This window comes from Python bivittatus, unplaced genomic scaffold (genome assembly GCF_059951505.1).
Source record: "Python bivittatus isolate LINGU-HERP-01145 unplaced genomic scaffold, Pbiv_v1 ctg000480_np1212, whole genome shotgun sequence".
Lineage (NCBI taxonomy): Eukaryota > Metazoa > Chordata > Lepidosauria > Squamata > Pythonidae > Python > Python bivittatus.
Window position 1 is genome coordinate 27,749,143 of NW_028277075.1, and position 27,476 is coordinate 27,776,618.

The following is a 27,476-nucleotide window of genomic DNA, read 5'->3' on the forward strand; positions in this document are numbered from 1 at the left end:
CATGAAGGGCTTTAAAGGTAACCACCACCACCTTGAATTACACCCAGAAGCATACTAATAGCCAGTGCAGCTTGCAGAGCAGAGGTGTCACATGTGCTGAATGACCGGCACCCATAACTGCCTGTGCCATGTATTTTGCACCAGCTGAAGCTTCCAACTACTCTTCAAGGGCAACCCCATGTAGAGTGTGTTGCAGTAATCCATTCAGGAGGTAACTAAGGCGTGAGTGACTGTGAGCAGGGCCTCACTCAGATATTAGGCCTGTTGACTGCCCTGATCCTGATCCTGATCCCATGTCATGCTGAAATGTGCAATGCAGGAAGGGAGTCCCGTCTTTTTACAGGCTTATCTAAAGTAACTCTTTAGCTTGTCCTTGGATACTGTTGTGAGAAGGCAGGGAGAAGTGAGGGCCTCAAACGAACCATGTTTGCTAGGGGAGAGCGCTGTGCACCATGGGGCAGCCTTGGGGGGACGGCAGGAGGGAGGATGGGCAGAAGGCACACTCGCACCAGAGTGGAGAGGGACGGCAGGAGGGAGGAAAGACTGCAGGCAAGAGGCACGTTCGCACCAGAGTGAAGAGAAACGGCAGGGGGCGGCTGTCGGGTCAAGTGGGGATTGGAATGTGTATTGCGCTGATTGGATTCGGAAAGTGGAATGTCTGCGGTTTTGCGGTTAATTAGCGGCGCTCCGGGGCAGTAAAAAAAGGTGAGATTGCGAGCCAAGCCCTCGTAGGAGGGGGAGGACAGATAGGGGGTATAAAAACCTGTCAGACCTTGCTTCGGGGTTCCTCCATTGCTGCGGGAGGGACCCACCTTTGCAAACGTGCCCAATAAAAACTTCTGTCTACTGGACAACTGAACCCGTGTCTGTCGTTTTCTGACAAAATTGGCGAGCCAGGCAGGAGTCCTCGACGTGGACCGGACTGTGGGAACCGGTGAGTAATCGGCCGTAACACCCCGTTGAGGTGTCTCCCGTTTTCCCCGGAGTCGGGTCCAGGACGGGACTCCAATCGCCAGTCAGACAGAAGTAAAGAGGAAGTCGGCCGACGAGGGGACCTCCGGGAGGTCTGGTGAGTACAGCCTACCCATAATCTCGGGGAGATTAGCGTGGTTACGAGGCGTTGGACGCCGCAAGGGGACAGAAGAGTCCGGGACCTTCTGTAAGGTGGGAAACGTAGTCAGGAAGGATGGGTAAGGCGCAGAGTAAGAGTGTAAGGCCAGGGGCCAGTGGGAAAAACGCAGTAGGGGGAATCCCCACGGATTCTCCATTAGGACAATTGTTGCAACAATGGGAGACACCCTGGTTGTGTCCATTCACCAGGGGTCTGGAAAAACCGACCATGATAACTTTGTGCACTAAAGAATGGCCAAAATATCCACTAGTGGACCCCGAATTCCCCTACCATTGGGATACTCTTGGAATCCCCAGTAATTACTGGGTGACCCAACTAAAAAAACTACATCGTGGAGCATAAAATGTTAACACAGGAACCCTATGTGGACGTCTGGTTCCATGTTCATTGGGAGGAGCCTCGACCCAAGTTAGCCAAAATTTTTGTCCAAAAAGAACAGGAGGATGAGGAGGACCTCTGGCTGACTGGACCTCAATGGGGGCCGCCACCTCCTCCTCCTCCTCCTCTTCCTACCGCTCCCCCTCCGGCGCCCCCACCCTATCCCGGGCTGCGGAAAGAGCTGGACCAGCTGAACCAAGACATTCAGAACTTGCCCTTTATTCTAAGGTCGGCCAGTGCCTTCCCCGTCCGGGAAGTCCCGAACGGAACGAACGCACAGGGGGTGACCGTCACCAGTTACGTAACGGTTCCCATCAAACCCAGTGAGTTGAGGGAATTAAAAAAGACCCTCCCTCGTATGCAAGAGAACGCCCATACCGCCGCCGAACAATTGGAACTTTTTCTCGGCCCGGTGGAATACTCCTGGGGGAACTGAATTACATTTTAGCCCACCTCTATACGCCAGAAGAGAGAGGCCAGATTCGGCGAGCTGCGCTCGGGGCTTGGGAGCGAAGGAATGCAAATGTCCCAAATGCCCCGGCCGCGAATACTAAATTCCCTCTGGCAGACCCAAATTGGGATCCCAATAATGCTGAACATCGGGAGAACATGAGAGGAGTTTCCCCCTGTACGACTAGGGGGTCATGGTTCCCCAACCGGGACCCACGGGGAACCCTTGGTAAACATCACGGTGGGTCCCACCGGCGAGGAACAGCAGTTCCTCGTGGACACCGGAGCCTCTCGAACATCGCTGTGCCAACCGATCCCAGGGATTGCGAAATCCCGGGGCGCGTCGGTATCGGTGATGGGGGTGGGAGGCTCTCCGGTCAAGGCAGACGTACTGGAGGGAGTGAGACTGGAGTGGAATGGGAAGGAGGTAACTGCAGATGTGTTACTGATCCCACAGGCGAGAGTGAACCTGCTGGAAAGGGATCTAATGGGTAGTCTAGGAGTGGAGTTGTGGAATGTGGAACAGGCAGAAAGGATGTGTTTGTTGCGGGAGGCGGACGTGGAGGTAGTGAACCCTGAGGTATGGGCAGGGGAGGGGGGGCGGGTCGGTTTCGCATAGCCCCAATTAGCATCCCCTTGAAACCAGGGGTGACGGGTTTGCGGCAAGCCCAATACCCGCTGTCCCGGGATGGGAGGCGCGGGCTGAAGCAACAACTGAGATGGACGGTGCTGCCCCAGGGGTACACCGAGAGCCCCTCTTGTTTGGACAGGCATTGGAAGAGAAACTCCAGGGGTTCCGGGCCCCTGGGGGTTCTCGGGTGCTGCAGTATGTGGATGATTTGTTGGTGTCTGGAGAGAAGGAAGTAAAGGTGAGAGAAGACTCAGTGGCTTTATTGAACTGGTTGGCTGAGGAAGGATTGAAGGTGTCAAAAGGGAAGGTCCAATTTGTGAAAAGGGAGGTCAAGTATTTAGGACATGTACTCCGGAAGGGCGAGAAGTTGATTGATCCTTCTCGGATACAGGGGATAATGCAGTTGAAGCCCCCTCATACTAAAACGGAGGTGCGGCGGTTTCTGGGTCTAGTAGGATATTGCCGGCTATGGATAGATGAGTACATGAGCAAGGCTCAGTTTCTGTATGAGAAGTTGAAAGGATCATCTGACAGGGTAGAATGGACAGACGGGGACACAGAGAAGTGGGGAGAATTACGAAGGAGCCTGGTGACGGCCCCGGCTCTGGCTCTACCGAACTTGGCCCCCCCTTTCACCTATACGTCACAGCCCATGGGGGAACCGCCATTGGAGTGCTGACTCAGAGACGGGCTGGGAAATATCAACCAGTGGCCTTCCTGAGCAAAGCCCTAGAACCAGTGGTGAGGGGATGGCCGACTTGTGTGCAGGCAGTGGCTGCCGCTGCTGTGCTAGTGACAGAAGGGAAAAAACTCACTTTTGGGAGCCCCGTGATTGTCCATTCACCCCATCAGATCTTAAGTGTGCTTAGTCAGCAGGCGGCTGCTTGGATGACAGAAGGGAGGATGTTGAAATATGAGACAGTTCTCCGGATAAGTCCTGATGTGGTGGTAGGAACAGACAGGAATTTGAACCCAGCGGAGTTTCTTGCGGGGGAGCGGAAAGAATGGGAGCCGGCAGAGCACGAGTGCTCCACCCTGTTGCAGCTGCAAACAAAGACCCGGGAGGACCTGCAGGAGGTCCCGCTGGAGGAGGGTGAGGTCTGGTTTGTGGATGGGTCTAGCCGAGTAGAGCAGGGACAAAGGAAGTCAGGATATGCGATAGTGACGGCGGAGGGAGAGACAATAGAGAAGGGGGCACTACCAGCGGACTGGTCGGCTCAGCTGTGTGAAGTGCACGCTTTGAAACGGGCACTAGAGTTGGGAAAGGGAGTGTCCCTCACCGTCTACACAGACTCGCGATACGCCTGGGGAGTAGTGCACACTTTCAGGAAAATTTGGCTGGAACGGGGTTTACTCACAGCTGCTGGAAAGGGAAGGTTGCAGGGAGGAAGCAGGTCATTGGGTTACAATTGAGGGGACCCAGTAGTGAGCCGTGCTGACATGAGGGGGATGGTGGAGAAACTGCACGAAGGGTCTCACTGGGGGTGCAGGCTTTGGTAGACACTGTAAAGCCGTGGTACTGGAGCCTGGGGGTTCGATGGGAACTCCACACCCCTTGGCATCCTGACTCCAGTGGGAAAGTGGAAAGGGCCAACGGGGTGTTGAAGCAACATCTCACCAAACTGGGATTGGAAACAGGGCTATCTTGGACAAAGACACTTCCGGTTGCCCTGCTTCGAATGCGGACAGCCCCTCGCAAGGATGTGGGGGTCTCCCCTTTCGAGTTGATGATGGGAAAACCTTTCCTGGCTCCAATGGGAGAGCCTATCCCCGAGCTAAAGGATGCCTTCCTAAGAAAGTATCTCTTGGTACTGTCACAATCTCTCTTGTCTCTAAGAAAACAGGGACTCCTCGCTCAATGGCCCCCTTGCTGAAAGACCAACACCCCCACAAGCCAGAGGATTGGGTCCTGATAAAGACGTGGAAGGATGAGAAGCTGAAACCATCTTGGGAGGGACCATACCAAGTTCTCCTGACAACTGAATCAGCGGTTCGGACCTGACAGGGGGGTTGGACCCACTACCATCGGGTTAAGCGAGCTCCCGACCCCCGACCATGGACTGCCCAACCGGGAGACGGACTCAAAGTAAAACTTAAAAGGAACTGAACTAAGGCAGGGGAGGAGATGACCAACATAAAGGCGTAGAATTGGCACAGACAGCTTTGATCACTGGGGATGATCCCCGTGGGGGGTATGTTCTATCATTTTGGGTCTTCTCCCATACCAAGACCCTGGACTAATCAAAGGCAAATGGCTCTAAATCTCTTGGGGATAACCAATGCAACTCAATGTGTATATTTCAACAATACCCAGAACCGTATCCCCCATTGCCCTCAAAAGGTCCTGCTTTCACTTGTGGAGGGGTCTATAATATCCCTTACGCCTCAACCCCTCTATACCTACCTAAAGGTTTCTTTTTGTTATGTGGACATGAAGCTTACACCTATGTTCCAGCCTATAGTTCAGGGGCCCTTGTGCCATAGGGCGCCTGACCTCTCTATATGCCCTGCCTCCAATGCAAGCGCACCCATCAAAAGAAAAAAGAAAAAGGGAGCTGCCATCTGATTGTGAGAGTGATGTGACACTCTTGTCCGAAACAGAAGCCATGGCTCTGGCCCTCTCCTTAGTAGGGGTTCCTGCACTAAGCGGAAGAACTTATCTGGACCTAAGGAAGGTGGCCTGCCTCCTGGCTAAAAGTGTCAACCTTACATCCTCTCTCATTGCAGCCCTCACTGAAGAAGTCACTGAGATCAGGAGGGTGGTCATTCAAAATCGGATAGCTATAGACTATCTCCTATTAAGGGCAGGACAAGGCTGTGAATCTTTTCAAGGTCTTTGTTGCTTTAACCTAACCAACAATGAGAATTATATTGAAGCAAAACTAGCCAAGTTGAAGACCTTAGCCTCTCGCATATCCAGAGGGATGGAATTGGTCGTGGCTCACTAGTTGGTTACCTAACTTTGCTTGGTTAAAACAACTTTCTGTACTAACTATTGGCTTCATTGCCTTACTGGTCCTAGTATGTTGCTTAATGCAATGCCTCCCTGCTTGTGGGAATTACCTGTCCCAGTGTGTGAAGCCCCGGGTCCGGGACAAGGGAGCAATCCTGTTAGCCAGGTTTGAGGCCCAACAGAGGCGTGAAAAGAAAAAGGGGGATTGTGAGAAGGCAGGGAGAAGTGAGGGCCTCAAACGAACCATGTTTGCTAGGGGAGAGCGCTGTGCACCATGGGGCAGCCTTGGCGGCAGGAGGGAGGATGGGCAGAAGGCACACTCGCACCAGAGTGGAGAGGGACGGCAGGAGGGAGGAAAGACTGCAGGCAAGAGGCACGATCGCACCAGAGTGAAGAGAAACGGCAGGGGGCGGCTGTCGGGTCAAGTGGGGATTGGAATGTGTATTGCGCTGATTGGATTCGGAAAGTGGAATGTCTGCGGTTTTGCGGTTAATTAGCGGCGCTCCAGGGCAGTAAAAAAAGGTGAGATTGTGAGCCAAGCCCTCGTAGGAGGGGGAGGACAGATAGGGGGTATAAAAACCTGTCAGACCTTGCTTCGGGGTTCCTCCATTGCTGCGGGAGGGACCCACCTTTGCAAACGTGCCCAATAAAAACTTCTGTCTACTGGACAACCGAACCCGTGTCTGTCGTTTTCTGACACTGTGGATTGGATTCCTAAGTATTCCTCTTGGTATCTTATCTAATTATGAGTATGTATTATAATTTATACACCTTTAAACAAAAGTGAGAGCTTTTATACTCCCATTTAGTAATTGTAGTGAAGTGATGACCTTGTCATTTTATTTATTTTATTTTTTAAGCCTCAGAGCACTTGACAGGAGGGGAGGGATTCAGATACAGGAATCTGTGATTAAAAGATTTGACAGTGATTTTTAATGGTGGTTTGGGACCTGATAAAAGGACTGGAAACTCTGATTATAGTGGCTATTCTCACATATAAATGGTATAACATCTTCTTCTGAAATGTTTCCTTATATCTAAAGGCATTTTCACATGTCATGTTGAGGTAATCTTTGGTTAGTGAACACACCTTCAGTAGGGAACTCTGGCTGATTTGGGCTGCCTTAGAAGTATATTAGAATGCTATAGATCTTTGGAAATACACAGCTGGTCTCTTTCATACACAACATTTTTTAAATTGAGGCCTAAAAACTAAAGTTACTTAAATCTAATATTGGTTAGAGGTTGCCATTTACTTTTTCTGATTCTCCCTTGTGTGTTTGTGGTACATACGAACACTGGAGTTTTATACATTACTTGCTCTTTCTCTCAGGAAGTAGAATTTATGAAATACATAATGAATACAATTACACAAAGTGATCTCTCATCATTATACCTGAAACTCAAATAAGTTTGCCTCTCATCCATAATATGCAGTGGGTAGAATTTCTGATGGACAAAAATCCTTCCTTGCAGAGTTCCTCCCATTCCTAAATCTTCAATCTCAACAATATCCAATATTGCATGAACTTATCTGAACAATCATTTTATAGTAACCAGATCCATAATGATAATAAGAGCAAATTTAGGTTGGTTTTAACTAATCTTGAGCCTCATTCATTTTATAAAAGATTTACCAGTTTTATCTAAGAGTGTGATAAAACTTCCAAATTTTATTTTTTACTAACCTTCAGAAAGATACCCTTTAAAGAGAAGCAGAGTCTTTAAAAAGTGGAAAAATGAAGGTGAGGCAGGAAAATAACTTGAGGAATAGAGCTTCTTTAGATCAAACATAGAACTAGTTAGAAGATTAAAGACCATCTGCTTTTTTTGCTGTAATTTCTAATGCTAGAGTAGTATGGAATTGTCAAGTCCCAGACTCCAACTTGCTTTCTTTCATCTTATGACACTAGTTGGCTTTTTTGAAAAAAACAAACCTATGCCCCCTGTTTTCTGGAATATTAAAAAGTGAGCATAATATATCTTTAGAAATTTGATTAGGATGTCTCTACTGAACCAGAGAAGAGCTCTCCTTGATTAAAGCAAAAATCTTGTTGCTCACACAGGATAAGCAGAAGACAATATTGATGATTAGGGGCAGGCAACTGGTAAGACATGAATGTCCCAAGAATAACTGTGCAGAGATCTAGAGTGGTGAGTTTGGATGAAGTCAAGCTTGGTTAACATTGGGAGACCAATGTGCTATATGAGGGTTACAAGACAATGTCAAGGCTGTTTGTTCAATTCTAGAGGCTTTTGAAAAGCCAATAAAAATTCCCCTCTGGATGGAGTTTCCATAGTGTTAAAACAAAGAGACTCCACAATATTATATTGATATGACATCATCATTTATCTAATATGACTAAACCACCAACTACTCAAGGAAGAATGTTTATACTATACACTGCCCCCTCCATCCCCCTCTCTAAAACTCTATCCCCCACTTTGCATTCTAATGCTATATTTATGTCTTGGAGATGTGGAAATGAGCAATATGATGGATGGATGCAGCTTGCCTGGGTTTTCTACCACCATTTCCCTTGGGGCATTCCAGCTGCTGGCAGAGAGCACCATCCCATAAGATGGTATCTTTTGCAAACTTGACAGCTAACAGACAACCTCTTTCTCTCTCTGTATATTTCCCAGAAGAAGAGTAAGCTTAATCTGTTTTTCTCCTTCCCCTGGCATACCTCATGATTGTCTTTCTGACTTCAGTTGTTTTGAATAAATGCCATAAATACTTTCCATAAATAAAAATGGTAAGAGTGGGAAACAGAAATGGAGCTGGTATTTCATACTCTTGTGATGTTGATAGATTCTAATTTGGAACTGACATGAGATGTAATTGCTCATTGAGCCACTCAGTTGCCCTTTAAGGCACATTCTGCCTTGTTTTGTTAATGAGCTGTGTGGTTACATTCACCCAGCAGTAGATCTCTGATGTGCCAGGCACTTCATGCATTTCAATTTTTAAAAATTGTTGTAAGAAGTCTGCCATCTTAAATGTATCTACTAGAATCAGCTGCAGTATAGAGTTTATGAAAATAAATTGGTCCAAGGAATCCAAGTGACAAAGTATTTATATATACCTTGTGTAAAGAATTTATTTAAGAGCTAGTTTGGTGTAGTGGTTAAGGCATCAGGATAGGAACTGGGAGATCGAGAGTTCTAGTCCCGCCTTAGGCACAAAGCCAGTTGGGTGACCTTGAGTCTGTCACTCTCTCTCACCCCTACAAAGCAGTCAATGGCAAGGCACTTCTGAAATCTTGCCAAGAAACCTGCAGGGACTAGTCCAGGCAATCACCAGGAGTCAACACTGACTCGAAGGCACCCCCTCACCGCTACAAAAAGCATTTCTTTGGAAGCTGAATTGCTTTTTCACAGTCTCTCATGTGACAAAAAGAGAGCTGTACTGGATTCCCACTGATTATGCACTTTGTTATGCAGTAAAGTATAAAGGTCTATGCCTTATATAGAAAATTAGAAAGGTGAAATAATTGCTTCAAATGGATATTAGTCTATTGTCATGACATATACATTTGAGAGATTATGGGACACACTTCTGAAGGTGACTTAGACTGGGGTTGGGACCTGATCCTAACCTTCTGAAGACCTGGATACTGCCAGCTATTTGGTATTGATCTTGTGTCCATTTTAAGTTCAGACCAATCATATAGGAACAGAGATTGGTTGTTGATCTGTTGTCTGTCACCAGTTTAGACTGTATCAACAAAAAAACAAAAACAAAAAGAGGAAACTTTTCATGGGTAAAGCATACAGAAAAAGACATCAATCAAACAAGCAGCTCCTACACAATAAAAAAGAATTTAATGTTCTCTCCCCTAATTCTACATTGGTTATTAACTTTTAGTAAAATATAAGATTTTTTTAGGATGCTGAAATACGATATATTCCTTCTTTGAAAACAATACTGTTTGTGGGAGGGATTTATTCTTTTCTTTTCCCTCTTGAACAGTCTGGCCTGGGGGATGGGGGGAAACAGGAAGAGTCACTTGCTGGTGTGCTCTGAATTTTGGCAGGAAGGATCCAGGGTTGAAAGGACAATGTGTGTGAAACAGCATCTCTTTTATTTCTTGAAATGTGATCAGGTATCTATTCTCAGAACAGGGTGAGATTAGTGGTCATCTTAATAGCTATAAAATACATAGAAATAGGTTTGTTTGTTTCAATACATCAATAGTTGAGTGGGAAACTGGTAACACTTAATGATACATTACCAATGTGCATGTACAAATCGGTGCTCAGACATAACAGATTATATCCCATTACCTGCTTTAGGTTGTAACACCTGGCCAATTGAGTTTGGGCTTAGAAACTAAGCAGGGTCTGGCCTAGCCAGTAATTGGATAGACATCTGCATGAATTCCCAGGGTTGGAGGCTGGACTGGGACACCAACAAGTATCTTGGAAGAAAGTAGCATCAAACCATTTTTGTATTTGTAAAGTCACCAGAAGTCAAGCCTGACTCCAAAGAGGCCTTTCTTAACCAGTTAATTCCTTCCCACTGACCATAAACATCTTCAGACTCTGCTTGCAAAACAGACTCTGCTTGTGACTCTCCTGAGCAGATTTGGGGAGGATGAAGGGGAGGCATGGGGAGGTAAAAAGTCCTTTTGCACAAATGGTAATCCAGCTACAGGCTGTTGGATTTTATCCCAATTATGGTACTTTAAACTGACTAGAAGAATGCATTATCATCATCATCATCATCATCATCACCACCACCACCACCACCACCACTGCTGCTTTCCCTAGACTATGCTAATGTGCAGAAGCTTGTCACAGGGATCAGGAATTTTTCTCTATTCAGTACAATTGCAGTCATACGTATATATTTTTTGCAAAGTTTGGATAGGCAGTGGATGGGCCTATTCAGTTCTTGCAGCTGCACATAAATGATTTGCAAAAGAGAGCCATTCACCCCAAGGAATTGACATTTTACACTGTTTAAAATTGTCCCCCAATGTGGTATTTATGCAGCGTGCAGCAGGACTTCAAAGCCTCAAGGATAAGGCTGGCCAGATGATGATTTAGGTATTACTTGGGTAAGAGATGCTCTGCACAGAATGAGTTGATGGGATCTTCTGACCAGCTAGGCTGAATGTTGAAAGGGATGCTGTATTTTTCACTGCTTGAGCATATAAAAAGTAAAGTCTGTTTGTGAAGAGTTTGATTTCTTGTGACTTCATGGCCACGGCCACTTAGTTTTCTTGTCAACAATATAAAAGTGCTTTGCCACTGCAATTTTCGAGGATGTATTTCAACTTTCTAATATAGCCAATCTTTCTTAGTATTTCTGGAAGTCTCCCATCCAACTACTAACCAGCATGACCCTGCTTCAATTTTTAGACCAGACAAGGTCAGCTGATGCCACACCTGCTAAGATCTGTTTTCATATAAAAGCTGTCTTCAAATTATCGGCTAGACAAATATTTATATTACAGTATTTTAAAAAAAATCTTCCATGTTGGTAAGAGAAGGTTATATTTTACCTTGCTTTGCAAGGCTAGTTCATGGAGTTCAAATTTGATTTTTGTATATGTCAACATGCCAAAATAATAATCACTCCATGTTTAAAGACATTTGCTCTTTCTTTAAATAAACTGAAAACTACAAGACTATTCTGGCCATTCTGCTGATTGCTTATTTTAAGAAAATAATAGTAGCCAATGTTGTTTTATTTGGTTTGTCAGAAGTTGACTTGCCTCTGAAGAAGGATGGCTTCACATCAGAAGGGACCACACTGGAAGCCTTGTTGCGTGGAGAAGGGCTTGAAAAGAAGATAGATACTAAAGAGGAGGATACTCTACAAGAAATCCAGGTAATCTCCTCGAATGTTCAGATCATAAACTGTAGAGCAGTATGTTCATGTGTAAGTATGCTAATTAAGCATTATTTCCAGTTTGCATGTGTTGCGTGTAATAAGACTGCCTGGAATCCAGATGGACTGAAGTGGTGAATAAATAAATAGTTTAGAATTTTGTAAAACCCTTGCATAAAAAAGTGATGGGAACTGAAGGTGTCATTTTGGGGAAAAATATTTGTGATAGCAATAAGCACTTATAAGATAGGTTCCATCTAGCTGGGAGATGAAATAAATATGTTTAGAACATAGAGGCTTTCATTGTCAGCTTACAGCTTCTTTACAGCCTTAATTAGCTGTTGCTTTGATGCCTTTTTATTTCCAAATTAGTCTTCCTAAACCAGCCTTCTTCAATCTGGGGCAAAAAAGCACACAACCTGAGGTCCTAAGACTGCATGAGGTCCTCAGAAGCACTGAACACAGCCCAAGGTGGCACTACAAAAATTACCAACAAATTTTATTATTCATTCATTCATTCATGCATGCATGCATGCATGCATGCATTCATCCATCTTGCTATATCACCTAGTATGGAAACCCAGCAAAGAAAAATGATTAAATGAAAAACGAGTAATTATATTAATTGGCTTTAATTGCACTTCAAATAATTTACAAATTCCCCAGATACTTTTTAGAGTGCAAATCTTTGCATTCTACTTAATGACCAGCAAAAGAAAAAAGTTATTTATCCCCGATTTAGTCAAACCATACTGGCAATAGAATAATATCAGTATTTCTTAATTACTGAATGAAGAATACTTAATTAAGTATACTTGATGTATATTCTCCTTCATGTACAAATGGAATATTTAAGGTGGGTTACCATGTAAAACAACAATTACACACATACACACACAATTAAAGAATTAAAATAAGAAAATGCAAATGCCTAGTAACATCATTAAATGTTAAAAGCTTGGCTAAAGAAATGTGTCTTTTCAGATTTTCTAAAGGCAGACAGAGTGAAGGACTTAAGACAGTTTCTAAGGATAGCCCTAAGTAAAATGCAATAGTCAAGATGAGTTGTTCCTAAGCCATTAGAACTGCTACAGCTGGTATTCTAGCTGTGGTTGTATTACTCAACTTCCTGAGAATCCAGTGTCATCTAAGGATACAGTAGCATTCCTAGGTTGTGGACCTATTTTTTTTTAGCAGGGGAATATTCTGCTCCAGAACAATCTGAACTGTGATCTCCAAGGCAATTTACCTATTCACCAACAATACCTCCAACTTTGCCAAAAGTTAAACTTGTTCTCTCTTACCCATCCTTTTGAAATTAGGCATTCCAGGCTAGTAAATATTTTAGAGGAGTTAGATGATAAGAAATAATATTGCTGTGTGTTCTCACCATACTGATGGTATCTACTCCAATGCTCTGGACGATATCCCCAGGAGTTTCATATAGATGTTGACACATCTGTGGGACTGAATAAATCAGTGGTCTAGGCATTGAACAGCAGTTTCCCAACACTGCCTTCTGGACATGACCTGACAGAAAAGACTGGAACTATATGGATAGCATAGTGGCTAGAGCATCGGCCTTTGATATGGGAGACTGAGGTTCAAATCCCAGCTACTACCTACCTTACCAGTAGGGGTCCTTGGGCAAGGATCCCCTAATGCTTCACCTGCCTACCTTGAATATGAGAGTGACATGAACTAAGAGAGTCCCGCCGGCTCAGACATCACCCAGATTAACAAGGTTTGCACTAGATGTTGGGAAACCAGGACAATCTGATGATAAGTGGGCTACTGGAAGAAACCATACATGGATGAGACTAGAGAATGTATACAGTATCAAAAACTGCCTAAAAGTCCAAAAGAATGAGCAGAACTACATTTCCCCTCCGACATTCAGTTTCTAGTGTGAGTTATCTATCAAGGCAAGTAAGTCAGACTACCTCATATCCCAGCTGAAAGTCTGATTCAAATGGGTTAACATAAAGAGTGTCCTTTATATGCCCATGGAGTTGTAAGGTTATCACTTTCTCAAATCCCTTTTGCCAGAAATAAAATGTTTGAGCCTGGCCTCAAGTATTGTATCACCTTATGGGCCCCACTTTAAGAAGGATTCGGACAAACTGAATCAGGTTTGGGGAAAAGCAATTAAATCTGATCAGGGCACCAGAAATTAGGTCTTATTTGGAGAGGTTGAAGGGACAGGGAGTGTTTATCGTTGACAAAAGAAGACTGAGTGGATATATGATAGCAGTCTTCAAAAATTTGAAAGGATGATACACAGAAAGAGGTCAAGATCTGTTCTTTGTCATTTGAGAGGATGGGACATGGATGGGTTTAAGTTAAATTTAATGGATTTAAGTTACAGGAAGGCAGATTTCAGCTGAATATCAAAATGCTTTCTGTAACAGTAAAAGCCATTTGGGAGTCGAACCAATTGCCTACAAAGGGGTCAAGCTGTCCTTCATCAGGTGGGTTCATCTGTTAGGGATGCTTTAATCTGGGTGCCTGCAAAACAGGGGTTGGACTTGATGACCTAAGGGGCTTCTTCCAGGCCTCTCCTTCTGTGATGTATTTTCTTTGCCATTCTGCTAAAAATGTTCCGTTGTGTTGGGATTTGTTTTTAATTATTGTTTATTGTTTCAACTACAGAGGGTGTTGGAAAATGATGAAAATGCAGATGAAGTGAATGAAGAGGAAGAGATAGAAGAAGATATTCCAAAACGAAAAAACAGACCCCGAGGACGGGTAAGTTGCTTTAGCCTCATGGGAAGAAGAAGGAGGGGGTCAGAGTAATCCCAGTTCTCATCTTTACACATCTTTACATATTACACATCTTTATATTTATGCATATAGAGACACAAAGTTTAATGACACCCAGCAGTATGTGATATGTTCTAAAACTGTGCGGTGATCCATTAATCATGTGTAGTAGTTAATTCACACCTGCAGATTTTGTGGGTGCCTCACTGGTATTTTTGTTTGCCACTCTCTGATTTTTAGTATGAAGCCATCATGAAATGAAATTATATAAAAACACACACACATATATAGTTATGTCACATAACTTGTATTATTTGTTTTCTCCCTGTGGATGAACTGAAAGGGTGTGTGTGTGTGTGTATTTCCCTTGGCAGTTTCAGGGCAGGGGCGAGCTGGCTATTGATCAATGCTCTCCACATGATGCTCCAGCTTCAGGCTCTCGCTAATCAGGTCCCCTGGCAAGAAACCCACGCAGCAGGCAGGCAGCTCACCTCCTGCTCTTCCTGCTGCTTGGCTGTCTCAGCCCCCTCAGCTCGCTGGGGTGAACTACTGGAAGCTCTCAGAACTGAGTGAACACCAGCCCCTCCAAGTTCCCAGCAGCAGCTTCCCAGCAGAGCTCTCTATTATATTCACCAGCACCTACCTAGTCCTTCATCAGTATCTTCCTAGTAAATATCCTAGTTGGGAGAAACAAGACCTATGTTGTTTCTAGGTACACACTAGAAGATGCCAAGAGCAGAACGCAGGATGCATCCAGTCCTGAGAATTAGGGGCTGTAGAAAATCTCCTCTTTCTCTGTTTAAATGCAGGTTTGCTCTGTTCTAAGGGAAGATGGAGTGGAATGCATTCTAAAGAGAGAAGGAAGTATATTTGAGGTGACTTTCCCTCCAATCTTTCTCTTGCAACACTTCTCTTCCAGCTGAGAACTGACAGTAGAAGAAAGCTCAGCTCGGGGCAGGGGGAGGAAAAGTACCAGAGGACTGGGTCTATATGACTGACTGCATGGGGGGAAAAAGCCTCACAATCTTTGCCCTACATGTCCTTGTGAATCATATAAGTTCCACCCCTCTCCAGATGAAGCAATTCAGCATTTAAAGTAGGATGGCCATTATACTACTTTACAAAAGATGCTTCTCTCCTTCAGGAATGGGAGAAAGGCAGCTTTGGGTCACTGAATGGCCTGTGTTAAGTAAGCAAGAGTTTTGGAATCTGCACTGCTTAAAAAATAGAAACAAGCTATTTTCCTTTCTTTTAGGATTCCACATCTATGGCACGTTGTCAGTTTGTTCTTTAAGGATCACCCTAGGATACAAGGGCATACATAATTGCACCTGTTGTTTGTTCTACCATTTTGGCCCTAACTCTACTCGTTTCCCAGAGTCTATTTTTGAATTTGGCTCCAGTTGGTCAATGATGGGATACTAGTAAACAAAACAAAGTAAGTTTTAGATCTGGCCCACATCTGCTCCATGTTAGGGTCTGTTAGAAAACATTTTTTCTACTGAAAATTTGAAAGACTCTTTGATGCTAGTCCAGGCTATAGATAAAAAAAAAAAAAGGAGAGCAGGGGTCTTGAGTTGCCAATAACAGTACTCTGATAGAAAACAGAACCGGCAGAGAGATTACCTGATTACAATCTTCCCAACTATGCAGTGCTGTGCTTTCAATTTCTATTCAGAGGAGGTACTTGAGAACACGTGGGTATGCAAAGGTAGCATTAATGTGTAACTCAGGAGAGAGGCCGTCTTTTTCCTAGGATTGCATGGCTACTATGGGGAGGCCCAGGCCCCTGCCAAAGCCCCGCACAGTCCTAATATTTTACTTCTGTTTAACCCAGCAATTATGTCTAAATTGGCATCAAGAGACATTCATTTTGCTCCCTTTTTAGTAATGAGAAGGGGCCCATTCTAATGTCAGGATATGGATTTGCTATTTGCAACCGGGAATCCAGGTGGTAGAATTCCAAACTGTAACTTTTAAGGCTTCAAGTACCACCCTGTAATAATGAAATCACAACTCTGGCATTTGGGAGAATAAGAAAAGGAGAGAGAGGGAGGGCATTGTCTTCTTCACTGATATACCAATTAATTTATTACATTCAGGGAGTTGTTTACACAAAGGAACATTAAGCAAACAAAAAGGACACCCCATTTTCAGTTCCGAATCCATTATTTCATTTTTAGCCCCTTGTATGAATCACCTGACCTTAATGTTGAGTTTGTACTTAAGGGGAATAAGAGAATTGGGATTCTGTCATCAATCAGTTACTATTGTTCCATGAAGGAATGCCATCACTGCTTTAATCACATGGAATTTGGGGAGGCATATCATTCCTGTTCATATATGTCATATACATGGCCTCAATTCTTATCCCCTGCAAGTTTAGCAGCAAGTATGAAATGGTCATGAACATATATTGAAACCTATCTCAAACTTCCAGCTGACAGTGGTGGTGCTCTGTTCAGTCAGTGAACCTATGCAGGGGAATAATTGCTATGGAACAGGAATGGACAATCTTTCAGAACAGTGTTTCTCAACCTTGGCAACTTTAAGATGTGTGGACTTCAACTCCCAGAATTCTCCAGCCAGATGCTGGCTAGAGAATTCTGGGAATTGAAGTCCACATGTCTTAAAGTTGCCAAGGCTGAGAAACATTGTTTTAGAGGCTTAACAGCTGGGAGAACCCTAAGAGCCACAAGGGATGATATGATGATACAAATGGGAAAACAAGATCTTTGTTTTATTTTTCCAGATTTTAGGGATGAGTTTTAAAGAATTTGTTAGAACTACGTTTAGCCTATTTTAAGGTTTACATTGTAGCATTTACTGCTTCTGGTCTCAAAATGGTAAAAGCTACCCCATGTCTTTTCTGTGGGCAGAGGAAGTTCACGGGGAGAGGGAAATGGAGCTTGCAGAATCTGTACTAGACTGACCAAACCACGCTGGAACTTTCAATTAAAATCATAACATTACATGCCAAGCTGTAAGCAAAGTATTTGTTCTACCACTAAACTATTCCAACTCCAGATCTCAGCTGAGAGCATGCCTGTGAAATTTGTCCATCATGTTAAGACTGAACACTGTCCTAGCATATTAGCTGCTAGGCCAGTCTACTTTGTCTGAAGGAACCATGTAATATCTCAGTGAAAGATGAACTGCTTTCTCATTTCCTTGTTTTCTCCCATCATCTCTTTGTAACGTGCCATAATTTGAATCCTTATATTAAAACTGAACATATTACTGATTTTTTATGTGTTTAGGTGAATACCCAACTTTATGTTGAAAACTTAAAGGGATTACTAATTTAATAAGATAACAATGCCATTAAAACAGAGCATAGTGCTAGATCTCTACTTTTAATTTTAATCCCAGTTCTGGAAAACAGAAATGTCATACTGTCCTACTGAAAGGTGTCCTTGTTTTAACTTTAATGAACCTCCTCAGAGGAAGAATGAATAAAGAGGTTGAAACTTAAACTATTTCTTTGCTAACCCTTGCAGATTGAACTTTGTATGTTGGTGATTCCCTAGTGATTGGCAAGGTTTTCTGACTCTCAATAATTTAGTAATAGGAAGTAAAATTGCAAGGAAAAACTAAGGATCTCTGCCATGTCTGGTCATATGCTAATTGCTTAGTATTTGACCTTTGTACTCCTCATAAGTTAAATATGGTTATTAACTGGTTGCTTTTGACAAGGATTTTGTGTAATCATGCTGGCTATTTTAATTTTCTGTTAAATGCATCTTTTAATAAAATGAAGATTTAGTTTTTGTATAAACAAACTGATCTAGTATATGACTCATGGAATGCAGGACATTGATTTCTTGAGACACTATTTTGCACCTAGCCCTAATTGATGGACCTTGCACCTCTAAAAAACCACAAAAAAATAAAGCATAAAGTAAATCTTATCAACTTGCCCATCCTTGCTTTAAAGTATTCTAATTCTTTTGCATCCATTTCCAAGCTTTATCATTTGTTTCCAACATTCTCTCTCCCTGGAATACTCCCAATACATATGATTGACTTATGTACACCATATTTTTTCTGGAATAAATGGGACTTCCTCCTTCTCTGCACTAAGTTCCTATTGCAACCAATTTTCTGAAGCAAACTGGATCTTCTAAAGTCCTTAAATCTAGAATATAGGTTCCTAACTGATTGTTTCAGAGAACTAATAAGAAGGTATCCAAGGCAGAAATAATACAGAGTAATGAGTATGCTGGTCATTCCAAATTTGTGCACGTCCTTTTCTTTCCACAGCATGATTTCATTTTTAATCCTGGGCGCCTTCATCTGTCCTTCTGGCAAGCATCCCCATTTGGCTGCATTTGAGTGCTCCAAGGCTGCTCTTTTGAAGCTTTTCAGCTTCATACATCAATTTCTTGCTATATAATGGCAGGAGCTGAAGGTAGCTGTAGATGACTGAATGCCACAGACTGAAGCAATGGCAGCAACCACGTGGCACTCAGTTTGTGCTTCAAGGGTGGTTGTCTCTTTGCCAGCCCACTGAGGCCAGGTATAAAATTATGGGAATGTTGATAAAGAGATTTGAAGTCCAAGGACTTGTGAATCCACATTTAAGGACTTGGATTTAAGAAGTGGATGGAGTACTAAGGCCTGAGACCCTAATGCACAGATTACCCTGATAATAGGGATGTTTTCATGTTTATTTTGTATACTTGATATTTTATACACCACAGTGAAGGTTAGGTGCAGTTGCAAATTATTGTGCAACAGTATGCATAACAGTAATAGTAGAATCATTCAGTGGTAGTATAATGTACACGCTTCATCAACCAGTATTTTGAAAAAAGGACACATTTAGAAATCAACATGCATACATGGGACTAGGTATTTTATTTTTTGCTTCCTTTAATTCTATCAGCACATATTTTGATTTAATTTTAATAAGCCTCATTTCACTAACTCTTTATAGTCCTTTTGAGAGTGGATATAGGATATGAAAGAGTGAACCTGTTGCTGTGTTGCAATTCCCACATGGTCCAGGACAGTGTGGAACAATGAAATGGGAACTTCCCAATTTCCTGCAGCTGCAACTTGATAAAATCTGGTCCCAAAACATTGGATAGGGAGAAAACGAGCACATTAGTACCAATGGTCATTTGAGAATTCTAGCAGTACTCAAGGATATTGTTTTACCAACCTATGTAGGCACACTTGCCACATTTTCTGGGCAGGGTCGGTGGTCAAGTATCTTTCTTGTGCTGTGGAATCTACAAGCAGCTCTTGAATTCAAAATCTGAAACAACTTCATGTTTTCAAAGCTAGTGCTAATTCATTAATTTGCTCAAGGGACACCTGTTCTCATGAACATGTAATAGTAATGATGACAAAATAGAATGTTTACTGTATGATTTGTAAAATTATTTTGAGTTTAATGTTCTGGAGAAAACCAGAAAAAAATAGCTTTTACATTAATATCTTGGTTTCATTCTAGGCTCGAGGCTCTGGTGGTGGTAGGCGAAGGAACGATGTTTCTTCTATGGATGACCATGATAAGCCTTATGTTTGTGACAGTAAGTAATATCCAGACTTTCTCTCAACTTTTTTTTGAATATAATTTGTATTAAGAATTTTGATTAGAATAGTAAAAACTAATACAAACTAAACTTAGAGAAAGAGGAGAGAATAGAAAAAGAAAAAGTGCAGGAAAAAAAGAAAAGAAGAAAGAAGAAAAAGAAAAGAAAGAACATAATAAAGAAAAAGAAAAGAAATATATAAAAAAGTTACTTCCAACCTTCATCACAAGCATAAACAAATTTAGTAACTCTTCACCCCCACTCTTCATCCCATATCTCAGCCCTTATCTATAAGCAAATCCATAGAAGATCAACTTTTCAATCCTGATGTCAGCAAAAAATCCATAAAGGGTTGCCAGAACTTTGCAAAAAAAAAAAAAAAGTCTTATTTTAACCTTGATCAAATAAACCAACTTTACATTCCTTCCTTTTTCTTCTAACAGTCTTAATCTTTATTCAATCAAATTTGTCATAGGATTTTATTTTTCTTCAAATCTTATTTATCCCATCACACAGATTTCTTCAAGGCTTTAACAAGCCTCTTTTGTAGATCCAATAAGAAAACATTTTCCAGGTCATTCTCTTGGTTTATCATTTGTATTTTTCTTTTAATTTTTAAAGCTTCAGATAGTTTCTTTTGTATATCCAGTAAAGTGTCCTTTTCCAAATCATTCTCCTGGCCTGTCATTTGTAGTTCCACTTTCGGTACTTTCTCTGTCTTGTCAGATAAAGTTTGTTCCACATCTGTCATTCCTTCATTAACATTTTTTGACATAGTCTACCCATAGAAGCAGACATTATTACTGACGGTGTTGACATTGTAGTTATTAATTTCTGGCTCCATTTTTCAAATATCTCCTTTAATGTTTCCAATGTTATAACAGTTTGTGTCATTTTGTAAGTTCCATATTAAGTGACATCAAGAATAGGATTGTTTTTTTTTCTTCTGCTTAGAATCGTTAGTCCCTTCAAGTGTCCAGTTTCTAAAATCATAAAGTAACTTACCTTTGTTATGACTTACAATAGCCAGGATAGCCAAAATAAGTCTGTTTCTCATGAGAAGGTATTTATTTTTTATAATTAATTCCAAAATCTTATAGTAAAAGTCAATATTTCAAATTGATCTGGACCCTTAATTCATTTATAACTTTCTTAGGTCAAAATCTTAGCTTTTTGCTGTTTATTTTAAATTAAAGTTCTTAAGCTTATAATTAATTTTTCTTTTGTTCAGAGCTGAAGATAAACTCACCCAATGACTTTTCAGACTTGTCATTCTGAAGGTCTCTGATAACTTTATGATCAATAGGCAATTTTTGAAAGTGATTAGAAAAGGAAGTATCCAAACCCAGTGTCCTTTTAAAGGCACTGACCGTCGTTTGAGCAAGATGGCTATTCTACCATCTCCCAGAGCTTTAAACCCACCAGAGGCCGCTATCTTGCAGTCTTCTTTTGAGAAGGAGCACTTGTGGGTAATCTCAAGTTCTCTCCTTGTAAGGAGAGGAATTATCGAAGAGTTGGTTTCTTCCCTGGAAGTCCACTTGTTTTCCTACTATTAAGAGAAAATACCTTTTCTTCCCTTTCTATGGGCAGAAAAATGAAGAATGAGTTTGGGACAGTTTTAAGCAGAAAAGTGTCAGAATGAAAAATGGGTAAAATAGATGGTTTTCTGTTGGTTAGGATGACCTGATGTCCCAGTTTTGCTAGGAGCAACTCAATTTGGGGAAAGATGTCCCAGGCTCTGGGCACATCCTCCAGACCATGAAAATGTCCTAGCAGCAGGAGACTCATTTTCCATAAACAACAGTAGCATGGAGAATAATTGCCGCATCCACTGCTCCTTGCATCTGCCTGAGTATTTGGGTACTTAAGGGCAGTAAAGGCACAGGAAGCAAGAGTCATAGAAATGACACAAGAAATCAGACAGTGGCTGGGATTTCTTTGATGAGGTTTTGGGGTTCTTCCTGGTGAAATGGAAGATGGGGTGGAACAGAAAATTTACTTTTAGACACACTCCTCTCCCCCCCGCCCAGGATGTCCCTGATCTACTCTATTCTCTGTTTCTTGACTGACAGATTGAAGGGTCTGTTGCTAGTTCATCAGCAAATAACTTGGTTTGATCTGGGAATCATTTGCACACATTGTAAGAGCATGGCACAGAGCAGGAAGTTCTCTCACATGAAACTTCTAAAATCTCAGAAGAGCTTGTGAAATTTCAGAATTTTTATTTGCAACCTCAACAATTCAACTATCTCACAGAGTTTCAAATCATTTAAAAATTATTTCCTTTTATCTCATGAGGCAAAAGATTCATGCTTTAAAGATCAGGATCAGCATCTGGGGTTGCTTCTATCATTAGAGGTCTGTTCTCTGCTCAGGCTGATATACTAATTAACATTCTAGCCTGATAGGAATAGCCTTGGGACTGTTATTCATGCTCTGTTATAAATAACCTTTCCATTTGATTTATTATAATGTGTTATATATGGGGCTTTCTGGAAACTTCACTTACAGCAAAACAGGGCAGTTACCCTGGGACTGGCCACTATGATCATGTTATGTCAGAACAGATTATGCCTTCAGATTGGCTGTAATCTGTCTCATGGCTCAAAGTGCAAATCCAGCTTTTAAAGGCAAAACCAACTTGGCTGCACTCATACCTGCAAGCCTTCCTCCATACTTTGAGGTGCAGGTATAGAAGAGAAAAAGCATCTCTAGGTGCCGCATCCATCTGTGGACTGCCTGCCCTAGAGAGGCTTATTGCGATCATAGAGCTGAAAAGGCCACTGAGTCCAACCACCTGTTCAGTGCAGGAATCCAGATTAAAGCACCCCTGACACATAGCTATCTAGGACCGCTTTTGAACCCATTCAATGAAGAGGAACTCACCATCTCTCTGTCTAACAGATTTCACCCTCAGATGGTTCTTAATGCTAAGACGTTTTATGCTAACAGTCCGTCAGGATCTGCACTGCTGTAGTTTAAATCTATTATTTCATATTCTGCATTCTGGAACAATGGAGACCTTCTACTGTATGATATACAGTATAATCATAGAATTGGAGAATTGGGGACCACAAAGATCACCTAATACAATCCTCTGAAAAGTGTAAGCAGACCAATTGAAGTGTCCATGAGAGTCGTACCAGAGTTATACGGAGCTTATCCTAAGGACATTTTCCTTATATTTAAACAAAATCTAGATGATGATGATGATGATGATGATGATGATGATGATGATGATGATGATGATGATTTTGACTTGTCCCCGCCTATCTCCCCACAACGGGGGACTCTGGGCGGCTTACAACAAACTAAAATCGGCAATACATAATTAAAAGATTATAAAACCAATGTTACAAAGAGAAAGATAAAAAGGCTAAAAAATCCAAGAGGCTGATAGAGGCCACACCAGGCTGCTAAGGGGCCAGCCAACCCCATTTTGTAAATGTAAATAGGTGCAACTAAATGTAAATAGGTGCAATCTAGTTTCTGTGGCCATGGACAATAGTTCTTGATCATCTTCACTGTAGTTTCCCAATATATACCTGAACATGTTTATCTTGTCTTCTTTCAGTCTTCTTTTCTCCAGACTGAACATTCCAAGTCCCTTCAGCTTATCCTCAGAAGGCATGTACTCAAGATCCTATATCATCTTTGTTGCTCTCCTTTAAAATATCCTTTCAGATATTTTAAGAGTGCTATCATATTCATCCTCCATAGTCTCTTCCCAAGGCTAAACATATCCAGCTTTTTCAATGATTATACTAATTATCTGAGCTTGCTCCAGTTCGATACCTCCAGTGTGATACCTAGAACTGCATAGTACTTGAGGTGGGATCTCATTCCTTTTACTTCCTATGATTTAGAAACTATACTCTGGTTGATGCAAGCCAAATTTGCATTTGCTTCATGTTCAGCTTGTGTTCTATTCCAATGATTTTTTTTACAAGTACCATTACAAAACCAGATATCTCCCATCCTGTATCTATGCATTTACTTACTGATTTTTTTTCTGTTAAATTTCATTCTGTGATTTTCAGATCATTTATCTAGCCTATCAAGATTGTTTTGAATTTTATTTCTGTCTTTTGGAGTATTAACTAACCCACTCAACATTGTGTCATCTGTAGATTTCATTAATATTCCCTCCACTTCCTCATCTATGTCATTAATAAAAAAATGTTTACAAACACAAGGTCCAGGACAAAACATTGTCATTCCCCCTCAGGACCTCACTCCTACTTGATTAGAAACCCTTGATGAGCACTTTTTGAGTATAACTTTCAAGCCAGCTATGCATCCATTTAATTGCCATGCCATTTGGCATGACACTAGTTTGCTAATCAGAATGTGATGGCGTACTTTGTCAAATGCTTTGCTGAAATCAAAGCATTTACTTTTACAGCATTCTCACAATCAACTAAGGAAGTTCCCTATCAAAAAAATGAAATAAATTTAGTCTGGCTATACTTGTGCTTGACAATTCCATGTTAATTTTCTGCCAATCACCACATTATTTTCCAGGTGTTTACAAATCAAATTCTAGAATTTCCTCAGGTTTTGATATTAGGCTGAGTATACTGTAGTTCCCTCAAGATTTTTTTTTTTTCCTCTTGTGAAGATATGGTCATTGCCCTCTACCAGCCATCTGGTAGTTCATCTTTTCTCCAGGATTTTTCAGAGTTAATAACAGTTGAATAAAGGTCCTGCCAAGCCATCTGCTTTTGGGGATGCAGTTAATTCAGCCATAAAGATTTAAACTCATTCCAAGTAAATAGTTGTTGGTTGACCATGTTCCTATCAGCCACTTCAATCTGCCTGGTGGAATGCAGGTTCTCTTGCTGGAGAAGACTTGAGATAAAATAGAAGATGAATAGCTTGGACTTTTCTTTGTTAAACTAAAAGTAAAGTTTCTTTTGAGTTGAACTCAACCCCTAGTGATCTCATGGACATATCCGTATAGTTTTCTGGTAACAACATAGATGTGGTTTGTCATTGCCTTCTTCGGAGATATTTTTTGACTTTCTGTTATGGCCTATAGCCTGGTATTTCCTGGTTATCTTCCATCCATTCTTTGTTACCCATTAATATTTTGCGTTTTTCATCAAGCAGTTAGTATATTGATTCTTGTCTTCTTAACATACCGAAGGAAGGCCTTTCTGTTGTTTTTAGCATCCTTTTGTTGTTGTTGTTTTTGACATCCTTTGCCAATCTCGGCTCAATCACTATTTTTTGTAAGCATGTTGACTTCTGCTGCCTTCCCTTTTTTCTCCTTAGAATTGTTATGATCATTTTGATTCTGGGAAAACAACTCCTTATTCTCCCAGGCATGTTTGTATTATTTTGTTTTGCCTCCATTTCTGAAAATACGCTATGTTCTATCCAGGCAATATCTGTGACCTCAGTTGAATAATTTCTGTTCACTTTGGATCTGTTTTATGATTGATGAACTACAGAATGTAATGGAAACAAGATACTCTAAATAAGCTTGCTCTTTATAAGGATTCCATTAAGTTTTTTTCTGGGAAAATTCTGCTTATTGGCTTTTTATTGCTCTATCATATTGGTGTCCAATATTGAAATCTATTTACTGTATATGGTTGCTAAGAATTGACACCGACTTGATGGCACATAATCAACCAGTCAATCAATCACTATATTGATGGGTTTTTCTCCATGATTACAGAATACAAGTTAAGCATTCATCATCTACGTATCAACAAGTGCTTGACCCCTAGGCTGTGTAAATATTTTTAATAATGCAGTGTGGAATTTGTTTGGTCTAACTATCTTTTGTCTCTGTCATATGTGTGGAGAATATTTTTGTTTGTAGAAAATTCAGTCCAGGAACATGTACTGATTGTTGCATCACATTTGTCCAAACTAATCAGTTTAGAACCTCCAATATTCCTTTCAATTTTGGGTGCTTTCTCCCTGATGACTCACTTTAGAGACATCTGTTCCATCAAGCTGAACCATTTTCTGCCAAGCTAAATGTAGAATGCAAGGTACCACATATGTATTGACTTGACAGGTGTTTCATGAAAAGAGATAGCATAATTTCTTTTTAGTTATGGACTCTATTTTTCTTACTATTTTTTTAGATGAAAAGGCATTTACTATAATCCTAGGTCTTTCCAGCAATGGCTGTGTCATTCTTGCCTTTTGCATTCTAATTAATGTTCTTGGTTAATAATAGTGTTAAAACGTCTGTGTTGCATAAGAAACGCATACTTTGTTGTTCTGTTCCTGATGACTAATACAAATTAGTGTGGGTTTTTTCTTCCCATCTTTCAAGGCAGTTGCCCTGTACCGTTTAGCTTGGTTTCCTTTAGGTATTTTTCTTCCATGAACTCATTTCAGTTTGAATGTGATAGCTATAACTCCTAAAAAAAATGGAAGTAGTGTTCTGAATTTTGCACACTAGCTTGGTCCCTGTCTTACAAATAGATGGGATGCCCAAAATATGTTCAGTCTAAATATTAGTTATTCATTCCACACCTGTCAGTGCAGAATGCGTTTATATCACATCATAATTATGTTCATGTTTTGATAAGCAATTAATATTTGTTCATTATCCCAAGCATTGCAACTGTGACTCCAAAGCATTGGATTTGTGGCCTTCCAGCTCTCTGAAATCATGCCACTGAAGTTTGGCAGCAAAATGGCTGGTTTTCAGTTGCTTGAGTTTTCTTTTTTCTTTTCCAAAGTAAGGGTGCGAATGGAAGCAGGAGGCCTTTGGGAAGTGAAGCATTCCAATTTCCACCTTTAAAATCCTACAAATTAGTCCAATCTGCACCACTGAAATGTGATCATTTTGCAGTAGCAACAATTTAAAAAAGAACTTTATGGACCAGTATGCAGCAAGGCAACATCTACTAGAATTAGTAGTTCCTATCAGTGGATAAAAAAATGATTACTAGGAATAGAATGGTCTTCTTCTAGGGACCTAACACTCATCAAGCTAATTTCATTGGGGGTATCTATAGTATGTGTTTGCCTGTGAGAAAAACTTATCCAGAAGCACACACTAAAGACCAAACAAATTCACAAATACCTGATGCAAATGCAAATCATATTGTCATCAGGGACCAAACATTTAACCTGTGTATGTGCTTGAATAATGCATTTTTATTGTAACTTGCTAGATAGATTCAAACCAAACAACCTTTTGAGTAAAGGCTATCAGCTGTGAGAGGACAGATTTTTTTTTTTAATTAACGTGAGATATTTGGTTAACTAGCATAGCAGTAAGTTCAGCTTTGACCATTAGGGCTCAGCAGGTGGTTTCAGCTGAACTAATTTAGAGCAAGTCTTGCTCTGTATTTTATATTCAGGTATGGAATAGATTTTTTAAAATTAGAAAACACATATTTGAATGTTGCATGGATAAAATTTAGCATGTGCTTCAGATTCAGGGCCCAATTCTCTCCAGCTGGTGGTAATTTCTAAACATGTTAGATGACAATCAGAAGTGTCAGAGTGGATGGGGGAGGAATCAGGCAGCCACACATGCACAATTGAAGCCCCAGCCTTTTTTTACACGTCACATGGGTACAAAAGGGGTGGGGCTTCAACTGCATGCTGGGGCTGCCAACCTGATTTTTGATATAACCTTCAATCACCCCTGAAGACAATGTCAGTCTTTTATTTCTTTTTGTCTGATGTGCAGTGTTGGTCTTTCATATACTGTATAGATATCTATTAGGGCTCTACTTTAACAATCACATTACTTTTAATGAGTGGAACCCTTAAAGCAGCAGTACTTTTATTTCAGAGCTGTG

At 41.3% G+C, this 27,476-nt stretch overlaps 1 protein-coding gene across 6 annotated transcripts in view; it reads left to right on the plus strand.

The window, feature by feature from the left end:
- Positions 1-27,476, plus strand: part of DPF3 (double PHD fingers 3) — a 213,600-nt gene that overhangs the window by 127,106 nt on the left and 59,018 nt on the right. For all 6 annotated transcript variants that reach the window (XR_015797012.1, XM_088145559.1, XM_088145557.1 and 3 more), the window contains exons 4-6: positions 11,259-11,386; positions 14,039-14,134; positions 19,611-19,689. Coding sequence is in view for 5 of the 6 variants with exons in the window: in XM_088145559.1 (XP_088001685.1) it covers positions 11,259-11,386; positions 14,039-14,134; positions 19,611-19,689 (303 nt within the window). In the remaining variant the exon portion in view is untranslated. The remainder of the gene's footprint in view (positions 1-11,258; positions 11,387-14,038; positions 14,135-19,610; positions 19,690-27,476) is intronic.